At 46.7% G+C, this 10,392-nt stretch overlaps 2 protein-coding genes across 5 annotated transcripts in view; both read right to left on the bottom strand.

The window, feature by feature from the left end:
- Positions 1-209: 209 nt before the first annotated feature.
- Positions 210-1,531, bottom strand: LOC146566402 (forkhead box protein I3-A-like). Its single transcript, XM_085290066.1, has 2 exons — positions 1,009-1,531; positions 210-859 (listed from the first exon to the last, which is right to left on the bottom strand). The coding sequence occupies exons 1-2, from the start codon at positions 1,529-1,531 to the stop codon at positions 210-212; spliced, it is 1,173 nt and encodes a 390-aa protein (XP_085146192.1).
- A 5,170-nt stretch (positions 1,532-6,701) lies between these two features.
- Positions 6,702-10,392, bottom strand: part of lcp2a (lymphocyte cytosolic protein 2a) — a 12,689-nt gene continuing 8,998 nt past the window's right edge. For 3 of the 4 annotated variants that reach the window (XM_085290055.1, XM_085290053.1, XM_085290056.1), the window contains 8 exons: positions 10,306-10,324; positions 9,996-10,011; positions 9,806-9,881; positions 9,645-9,676; positions 9,064-9,122; positions 8,572-8,646; positions 8,281-8,430; positions 6,702-7,322 (listed from right to left, as the gene is read on the bottom strand). In XM_085290055.1, the coding sequence (XP_085146181.1) occupies positions 7,173-7,322; positions 8,281-8,430; positions 8,572-8,646; positions 9,064-9,122; positions 9,645-9,676; positions 9,806-9,881; positions 9,996-10,011; positions 10,306-10,324 (577 nt within the window). In that variant the 3' untranslated portion in view covers positions 6,702-7,172. The remainder of the gene's footprint in view (positions 7,323-8,280; positions 8,431-8,571; positions 8,647-9,063; positions 9,123-9,644; positions 9,677-9,805; positions 9,882-9,995; positions 10,012-10,305; positions 10,325-10,392) is intronic. The other variant, XM_085290054.1, reaches the window with a different exon arrangement.

The following is a 10,392-nucleotide window of genomic DNA, read 5'->3' as shown; positions in this document are numbered from 1 at the left end:
ACTTTTTACAAATTCTGTTTTTGTGCAGTTAAACGTTTCATTGACATGTTTGGAGACATTGAACAAAAACATTGTTTTAAACTTAAATGGTTTTTTAATTCCAAACACCAACATTCACTCATATTTACACGTTTTCTCACTTATCCTAAAGTTGTGAAAGTATAAAAAAGATAAAAAGAAACTTTTCAGGGCGGACAGGCTAGTCTGTTTCAGTGCTGGAGGACCAGCGAGTCGAGGGGCAGAGAGTCACTGAAGTCCCCGGAGAACAGAGGCTGGCTCTGGGCCTGCAGCTGCTGCAGCTGCTGCATCTCCTGGAGCTCCACGTGAGGACAGGACGGCGTCTGCAGCTCAGTGTAGAGTGACGGGGAGCCAGTCTGAGGGTCAGGGAGCGGGCAGAAGTTAAAAGGACTGGCCTGGGAGGACGAGAAGAGAGGAGGCGGCGAGGTGTAGAAGGATGGAGAGGAGCAGCTGGTGTCCCACTGCGGCACCACGGCACCGGGCGAATAAGAAGACGTGTACCCCTGAGGCGACGGGAAGGCCTGCTCTGGTAACTTCATGTAAGGTGCAGAGGAGGGAGGAAGAGGAGGAATGAGGAAGAGGGAGTCCTGGAGGTGGCAGAGGAAGCTGCTGAGGTTGGACGCAGCGTCTGAGAGAGGAGGAGGCTCCGTGCTGTAACTGCTGCTGCTGTGCACACTGGGAATTTTTGGGCTGGGCTCTGAGGAGGACGGTGATGATGAAGAGGAGGAAGATTTCTTCTCATTGGTCTCACAGTCGTTCTTCCTCTTCCTCTTGCGGCGGAAGTTTCCGTTGTCAAACATTTTCTCACAGTTCGGGTCCAGAGTCCAGTAGTTCCCTTTACCTGCAGGGAGGAAGAGGAGGAGGAAGGTTAATCAAACTTTTCAGACAAAACCTGGATGAAGAAACGGAGTTTATACTGGAAACAAAGCACAAAACATCTTCCTGTCTCTGACGAATCAGAGCCTCAGAGCTCAGGTGTGCTCGCCTCACCTGGATCGCGCTCGTCCCGGGGAACTTTCTGGAAGCAGTCGTTGAGCGACAGGTTGTGGCGGATGGAGTTCTGCCAGCCGGCCTTGCTGCGGCCGTAGAAGGGGAAGTTGTCCGAGACGTACTGGTAGATCTGGCTGAGGGTCAGCCGCTGCTCTGGAGCGCTCTTTATTGCCATGGCGATGAGGGCCGAGTAAGAGTATGGCGGGCGGACCAAGCTCAGCATCTCGTCCTGGGAGAACCAGGGCATGCTCCTCTGGAGCCCGTAGAAATGAGGGTGGAAATCCCTGAAGGGTGGGGGCAGCCCCGGTGCACATCCTGCGGCGAAGCTCTGGTCCAGGCTGGAGGCGAAGCTGCAGCTGTGGGCCGGCTGGAGCCACGCCGATGGGCTGGACGCAGGTGGAGACAGAGGGCCGTACAGGCTGAAGTCGGACGGGTCGAGGCCCAGAGATGGGAGCTCCTGCTGGGGCAGCAAACGTCTGCAGACGGGGGGGGACGGGCCACGCTCCGGCACAAAGGACGCCATGCTGCTGCTTCTTCCAGTCTGCCTGCACCTGTCTGCTCCATACACCTGCTGCTCACCTGAGACACTTATACCCTGCTGCCCCGCCCCCTGTACGAGCCGATTGGCTGCTGGGGCATGAGCGCGAGGAGTGGGCTGATTTGAATAAGAACAGGTTGACTTGTTGCCCTGGGGCAGATCAGGAGGATCGAATGCAGACGCCAGCTCGACCCTGCAGAGGGGAACAGACGCAGCTCTGATCTCACAGCTTCATCGCAGCTGCGTCGCTGCTTTCTTCAGCTGCATTTGAGACATTTTAAACTCTGAAAATTCAAATATGTTCATGGTTTCAGTTCTTAATTCTGAGTCTTTTTCTTGTTGAATGTCTGTTTGCTGTTGTTCACAGCTGGCCCTGTGAGGCTGTGGATGAGGGTTAAAGCTCACTCAGCTTCTGCAAACACTGAAACACTGATATTTGTTTATTGGTGTGTTTACGGTGATTTCCTGTGACCGTGACTTTCCCACTCGATGAACTTTGTAAGCCATAAAATGCTGAAAGCGTTGTCGTGTTCCTAAAGAGCGTGTCTGTGACCCCTGCCCGTTCACCTCCTCACAGACCCTGAGTCGTTTCTGCAGCTGCTGTTTGAGGCGTCGCCCGAGCCCTTTGTTCTGCAGACGTCCCCCGACACGCTGACAGTCAGCATGTCTGCAGGCCCGATCAAAATAACTCACATTCTCATGTAAATGCTTCAGCGCGCCTCCCAACGAGGGCTCGTTTTCACTGTGGCTCTAACTGCTCAGCTGATCTGTGGCAGACGCCCCGACGATCGTCTGTCAGCAGACACGAGCTCGGGTCTGAGGCTTCAGTCCAGCAGCTCCATCACAAAGTCCTGAGTGATGGAGCAACACGGAGGTCATGATCCTGATGCTGCAAAGCTGCCACACACAACTTTCTACTTTACTCAGTTACTTTACAGCCTGAAGGAGTTTGTTCAGAGTGAGCAGATGCATGAGGACGGAGCTGAGCCCGTGTTTGTGTAATAACTGTCCTCATGGCTGTCATGTGACTGCGCTGTCATGTGACCATCCTCCTGTCAGAGCCTGCAGTTCCTCCGACGTCCAGCAGAGGCAGCAGAGTTCAAATAAAGCTGTTTACAGCCTGATGCACCAACTGGTTTCTGTCCAGTCGTTAAGTCTGACGTCACTAGCCGTGTCTGGGCCTAAACTCCGCTGCAGGTCCATATATCAAACGATCACTGTGGCATTACTGAGAGTTGAAAAACTGTCTAAAGTCTTTCATCTTTAATAAAATGATCAGCGTTCTGCTCTACCAGGTGTAACAATTGAGTTTAACATCCAGGCATCCATGAAAACGGAATTTATGACATTTAACGGAGTTAGAAGTTAGCAGGGAGTTAGCTCGCTAGCTTCTATCTAAATACAATATAGCATGTCCTGACTGCGGGGTTTTGGAAACAAATTCAAACGTACAGCTCTGTTATCACTTCCAGCATAAATGAAGACAGAAAACTAAACAGCAGTGACGTTTGTAGGGTTACTGAAGTTGGGCTAGCTGGTATATAATGATGTGCTACGTGACCGCTAGCGACACAGCTATGTTAGCATAATATGAACAAGCTAACTGTTTTTCCACTCGATAAAAGTTAATGTGAGTGTTCTCGGTGGTCAGGAACAAATGTAATCGCATGGCAGGATGCTGTAAAAGGACCAAACTTCAGCCAGGAGAACAACTGAGATAATCCATCCACAATATGAGGTTAGTCATTCATATACTGCTGCATGGGCTGGGCTGTAGTTACATCCTAAGGTTTTAAAAACTGAGCTTAAATAAATGATTAGCGGTAATAAAAGCCGAGGGAGGTCAACAGTGATCACTGACTGTTTTAGGAGCTTTTTGAGATCAAATAGAAGAAAATACAAAACATTAAACATGTTAACAACACAAAAGCCATATTAAACGCAGACTACTTTAGGCCCGGAAGTAGGATTCGTCGCGTCATCACTGAACAACCGGATAGCAACTGTGTTCCATAACTCACCTGTATTAGGGTTCATGTTTGCATTATTAGGGGCGTGGCCTCTCTGACTGACAGGTGGATGGTGACACAGTGTACCCCCCACCCCCACTGAGTCGTGTGCAGGACACGATCACTCCGTCAGCGTGGTGGAGGAGCTCAGCACCATGAGGAAGATCCTCCGATGAAAGGCTCGTGGAAGCTGAGACAGCGAGAAGAGAAAACATGACTTACGGCGCAAAGACCAGAAAGAAAAAGGAGGCAGCAGAAAGTTTCTAGATGGTGGAGCTGGTGTAGAAGCTGCTGTGGACTGTGGGTGCAGTGGGAGCTGCAGGGCTCGAGACTAATGTTTTCCCACAGTTGCACTTTTTCTCTTTGGTGCTCCCAAATTTTTCAACCGCATCACTGAACACTTCAGCTTTACATGTAGACTTTTTTAAACTGCTGTCCATACAGACAACATTGATGAATGATTAACAATCTGTCAACACAAAGTTCTTTATTTGGAGCTCATTTCTACACGTTACCGTATTTTTAGGGCACCGGATTATAAAAATAGTCAAACTTTACGCCATTGATTCATTCATGCTGAACTCTCTCACAGCTGCTCAGTTCTCATGCGGGACGGGACGAGGCGCAACCTCTCACAACGAACGTAATATGGTCAACACCTTGGAGACGCTTACTGCTGCTGTGAAGGCTCAAAACAACACCATTGAGCGTATGAGGGGAAACATCAGAGAGAGGCCTGCTCAAAATGACACCCTTGAGCGACAGTTGGAAAACATCGCGGAACGGATCACTGCAGTTGTGAGGTCTCAGAATCAAAAGACTGACAACACCACGGAACAGAAGTTTGATACCATCATGGGGAGGCTCGCAGCTCTTCAACGGGAGATCGAGAGACCAGCCTCGGAGTGCTAGAATTCGAGCTGCTCACAAAGGAGAAATCAACAATATTCAACATTTGGACACCACGGCCCCAGCTGCAGGCCCAAGGCTGGAGCCCACCAAAACAACTCCCTGATAACGACTGTGTGATGACTATTCTTCCCGTCCCATGAAGGACACCTTGGCTGGAGGACTGTTTACTTAGCCTGATAGGCCGAAGGACACTGTCTCAGCTAAACTATGGACACGCACACACACACACTTACACTGATAAGCACTCACTCATCCCCCCTCCCTTTCCAACGCCTTCGATGCTTGTGCCCTACCGGGGATGATAGCAGTCAACTGGACCAGCACAGATGCTGCAGGACCGGATGCGCTGTCTACACCGGCTCTCTCTTACCCTTTACCCGCCCCTGTTGCTTGTCTTGTGTTTCTATGGTGTATTGATAGTCATGTGCTTTTTGTGCTGAGGTGTTTTTTCTGTTATCAAACTGTTCTCCCACTAGGAGCTCAGTCTGAGTGGAGTTTTTTTTCTCCTCCTCTTACCTCATGTAGTGTATTTTCGTTGTTTTTCCTATCAGCCTACCTTCTGACATGTCTGCCCAATGTGATGTTTGTGTAAAGTTGGTCAGAAGGTTCCTTTGTGAGTGCGCATGCGCCATTAGCGTGCTGCCTGCTGTAACCCCTAATTTCCCTCGGGATGAATAAAGTATTCTGATTCTGGTTCTGATTATGCTGCGCGACTGATAGAGTTTGAAGCTTCGTAACCATGTCTCTTAGCAGGAGCCAATTTGGGCTCCTTATGCACGCACAGTACAGTAATATTATGTTGAAGCACGGTACGTATCACTCCGCGAGGGTCCTGACTACAGTAGCTGTAACGCTCCATCGAGCGTTGCGGGTTCGTAGCTTAGCAAAGTCGTGCTAAACATTTTAACTGCTTTGAGCGCCGTGTAGCACATCAAATCAGTTCGAGGTCAGTAAACACAACCAGAATTCATACATAGGGCGCACTTTTGAGGAAATGAAAGGATTTTAATTGCACCTTATAGTCCAAAAAACACGTTACTGAAAAGGTTCTTGTGCTTAAAGTGTTTCACTGAGCTGAAATTTAAACTTAAAATATCTCAAGACATATGAAATAAAAAGAAAGTCTAAATTAAAAATGCCTCAAAGGCTTCAAACTGAACATCTCAAAGGCTGTATCCCAATTCAGGGTCTGCAGCCTCAACGATCCTCATGGGCCGCGTACTCAAAGACCGCTAAGGCCGGAAGTGCGAGGCTTGTGAAATGGGACGCTCTAGCCTCCGTCACGCTGCCCAGGTTGCCTAGCAACCATGATACTAACAGCTGGAAACGTGTCATACAGCTGTGTTTGACAGAGATGAAGGAGACAATCTTTTGTTCATTTGTTTGTTTCTACATGAGCTTTGATCATTCTGTGATTAAGCTCAGCTATTGAACGGCGAATATTTTGAAGTAAAGGTTTTAAAACCAAGTTAGTACAAACGCCACTAACGTCACATGACTTTGCCGACATGTGGCCAACAGGAATGTTTAATGTTCTTCGTTATTAAACATCAATAAGTGACATCATATTCAGTACTTAAAGTTTACTCTTCGGGCGCCCCTCATCCGCCGTTTTTTTCCCAATATTCTGGGATATGTTGGGCCACGAAGTCTACACCACCACGTCCTTAAAATTCAGGGAAATGAAGGACGCATTTGAGGGCCGCATTTCGTTAATTTAAAAATAATGATTTACATGAACAGTATGTTTTCTCTTCCTCCATTTCTGCTGCACCGTCCTGCGCCGCGCTCTGCTGCGCAGGTCCAGGTCCAGGTCCTGCGACGACGTCACGTTTGAGCTGCGAACACAGAGCTGCTCTTCTGCACCGGGGTCTGCAGACCAGCACGCAGTGCACAGAGGGAGCTCAGATCGTCTCAGGCTGGTGTGTCATCATGATGCAGCCCACACATCTGCAGCAGCTGTGATGATGTCTTGATGATGTCATGTCTAAATAGAGCAAAGCCCTGATGAATGTTTCCTGCAGCGTGTTGAGTCTGAATCATGAAGAATTAAAGCAGCTCTGAAGAAGAGGCCAGACGTTTGTACAGTCGCCCCCTGCTGGACATTACAAAGAATGCAGGTTTAAGGCACGTCACCATTGGCTGCTTCCGTCTTTTACCATCAGGTGATACAGAAGGCGGAAAAATATAAAGATGAAGGTTTTTGTGCTTTGTTAAAGAAATCCAGACACGAATGACATCACATGATGGTTTTATTGAGGACAGCTGGGACAGACAGGTGAACAGTGAAGCACAGGTTACGTGGAGGTGAGGACGTACAGGAAACTCTGACAGAAACAGTCGGCTTAGTTTGAAAGTATTTTAAGTGAACGCTGTAGATTTGGCCCAGCGTCATCGAGTGTTGACAGAAATCCCAAAGACAAGCTAAAACTTTTAAGAACTCTTCTTAAGATTCAAAGGGACATTTTTTTGTCACAAACCCGTAAAAACTGAGGAACACAAAAAGGCAAACAAACAACTGAAGCAACATGTGCAAAAATCCAACATTTTCCTCTGGCGCCACACAGCACGCCTTCCTGGAAACAGGAAGACGTTTAGCACAGCCGCTAGTGGCGTTTGAACATTCATCGTAAATCTAACCGTTTCCCTCTGCTGCAAAATTCAGCCGTGCCGCTTCGATCCAAGTTTGATCCGGTTCAGTCCGGTCAGGACCAGTTCTGGCCACCCATGTAGTATCCTGCCGGGTCTGAGAGCATGCACTGGTTCTGCTGGCTGGCGCTCCGGTTTTTGGCATCGATGAGCAGCAGAGGAGACTGGGAATAATGGCTGATGATGTCACTGACTGACGGGAAGGACTGGACATACAAGACACAGTTAGATTACACCTCCCCCTACAGGTCAAACACAGTTATTACAGGTGAACGCTGAAGGTGGAACTTTACTGATGTTGTTAGGTAACCTTGGTATTCGCTCTGACATCACAGCATTTATATCAACAACCCCTCAAATTGTACTGGACGAGTTATGAAGGCCAACAAAAGTCTGGATGCTTCTCAGTGTTTACAAGAAACACAGCAACTGGACCTGGAGTCACTGGATACGGTCACTTTCAGGTATTTCCCTGATCTTTATTACATTTTCAGGTTAACACGTCTCTGTGCACTTATATTGTCACATACACAATCACACAGAGAACAACATGTAGTGACTTGTGTCCGAGCATTGTGTGTCTCTGCCCGTAGGTGCTGCTGCTAGCTACTCTTAGCTACTGTTAGCACATGTAAGCTTCGCCACAGTTTAAGCTTTAGTGTAATGTTAGCTGCCGTGATGTTAGCTTGTAACGTTATGATGTTGTTTAGTCGTCTCTTGTCAGCTGTCCAGAGACGGAGGGTCGCATGTCTACACTGTGATAACAGACAAGATTGATTTGTCATGTCAGAAGCCTAAGTTCAGGTGAGGAGGAGGAGGAGGAGGGTGGTCCTGGAGGAGGCTGATGAAGATGATGAGACAGAAAAGGAAACTATAAAAAAGTTGAAACAGATGCAGTCACACAGTTTATCTGATGCTTGTATCTGTTGTGATGGGACAAAAAGTAGTGATGATTTCACGTATGTAGTGATTGGACGTGATCAAAACTCCTTGTCAGGTCCAATATGGCGGACAGCTCTTGAGTGAGCTGCACATGACATCATGTGGAAAACCTCTGTAGCTGATTAAAGTGCCCTGAACACTGAAATCTGCTGCAAACGTGAATAAGAAAGCCTGAAGTAAACAGACATGTTGGCTGTATGACTGAAGAATCCAGGATTTTACCTCCTGGACTTTGAGTCCGGTTCCCAGCACGAACTGCTGGTTCTGCTGCCTGATCTGGATGTTGTAGACTTTGTCCTGGTAGTAGACCATCAGGGTGAAGGGCTGGTTCGCCTGCTGCCGGGTGCTGTCCCTCACCAGGTACGCCCCATCCTAGATGAGACACAGGATTTAAAATGTTTAGACCACAGTGTTAGCATGCTGGGTATGTGACTGCTGCTCCACTGAGTCCTGATAAACAAGTTTGAAGCCTGAATAACAGAAACTTTTATTATGACGCTCTGTTCCTGGTACCTTGCGGACTCGTTTCAGACATCCTTCAGCCTGACCTCGGGTCACTTTACCCACATACCAGCGAGGGTCCAGCTCCTGCACACAGACACGCACAGTAATAAACCCTCTGATGACGAGCTCTGTGTGTGTTTCAGCAAAGACAAAGGAAACAGCACCACCTGCTGTTCACACTGAAGAACATCACCCAGAACATTGTTGTAATTATTATTATTGTTGTTGTTGTCGTTAAAAGTACATATATTAAATCAAATACAAACAAAAACATCTGTGCCGTTTCCTGTATTTTAAATTAAAAACTGTCTGATAGAAACCGTCATTTCTTGATGAAGCTTTTATTGTGAAACACTTCCTCTGTGTGCAGTACTGACCGTGGGTCAGTAACTCATGCTGCTCCTCTTTAAAAGGTTCTGATCAGTATGGACCTCATAATGTTTATGTGACCCACGGTGCCCACGTGTCACAAAGACAAGCGCGTGTGTATTTTAGTGTTACCTGTGTGTATCCTGCTGCAGATGGAGGAGGACGAACTGACTGTCTGCCCGACGGCATCGCTGCAACACCACAAAAACACACAATCACACTACCATCACTTTACATTCATTTATCATGTCTATGTGCAAAGACAATAAAGGGCTATTCTACTCTATTCTATTCTATGTCCTGAGGACTCAACCAAACCCCGGCCCAAACCAACCCACAGCTAACCTCACATGACCTTTTCACCCACTGTGTGTTTCAACTGTGACTCTGATGGAGCCATAGTCAAATATTTTATTTAAAAGAGCAGTCGCCCCCTGCTGGACATCAGTGCAGTTCCATGTTGATTTAACTTTTAAGAAATCATTTTGTATAAATTTGTGCTGTTATTCATAAATCTGTTTATTCTAATGTATGAATCATTAAAGCTGTTTCATCTCTGGTCTGCTGGACAAACTGAGCACGCTCACAGAGGCATTTTAAACCTTTTCACTGGTTTCAAATCGATTTCTGGAGTTTTATTGTGAAAGGACAGATGTATTTACACTCTGAGAAAAAGTGTATTTCACAAAATGTCAAACGAATTTTCTTCTTACGAGGTTGCAGTTTGTGTGGCAGCGATCCAGTCCTGTTAAAAACAATAAAAATAAGTTTACCATGAAATATTCTCTATTTTTCACTTAAAATTAAACTTGTAAAGGTTTGTGTTTTTGTAAACCACCACAAACAGAAATCTTATGGTCTAACGGTCACTCACATTTTGTCTCCAGTGGGAGGGCCCGGGGGTCCGGGCCGGGGAGGCTTGCTAAGGGGGAAAGTGTTGCTGTTTGACACTGAAGGGGAAAAACAGCGAGAACAGATTTAAACACACACGTTTTAAACAAGTAACAAAGTTTAATGTTTTTTTTATTTAGGAAGTAAATCTGGAAAAAACGAATAAACCTCACCTTCGTCTGGCAGCTGCTGAGGAAAAAAAGAAAAACACAAGAATTTAACTTTTATTTCCCAATGTTACAAACCTCAGACGAGGACATGAATACAAACATATGTCTTCATCTAACTCAGAGAAACACGATTTAAAATGTTCATTTGTTTAACCAGAGATATTAAACCTGGTGACAGTAAATAAATAAACTATATTTACGTCTGTGTGTGTGTGTGTGTGTGTGTGTGTGTGTGTGTGTGTGTCTGTGTGTGTGTGTGTGTGTGTCTGTGTGTGTGTGTGTGTGTGTGTGTGTGTGTGTGTGTGTGTCGTACCGGTCTCCTCTCCGTCCTGCTGAAACAAACAAACCAAACGTGACTATTTTTCAAACATCGTCCTTCAGCTGTTAAATAAAAATATTT

This window comes from Mchenga conophoros, linkage group LG10 (assembly GCF_057382185.1).
Source record: "Mchenga conophoros isolate Kocher_MC1m ecotype Shallow Benthic linkage group LG10, M_conophoros_male_GT1.1, whole genome shotgun sequence".
NCBI classification, from domain to species: Eukaryota; Metazoa; Chordata; class Actinopteri; order Cichliformes; family Cichlidae; genus Mchenga; species Mchenga conophoros.
This window is presented reverse-complemented; position numbering and strand designations above follow the sequence as displayed.

Bases quoted from the DNA above. Each gene is read 5' to 3' on its own strand.
- LOC146566402 (XM_085290066.1), bottom strand. From the start codon at position 1,531: ATGGCGTCCTTTGTGCCGGAGCGTGGCCCGTCCCCCCCCGTCTGCAGA. The intron at 860-1,008 runs GTGAGGCGAGCA...TCCTCCCTGCAG, and splicing joins CCGGGACGAGCGCGATCCAG to GTAAAGGGAACTACTGGACT.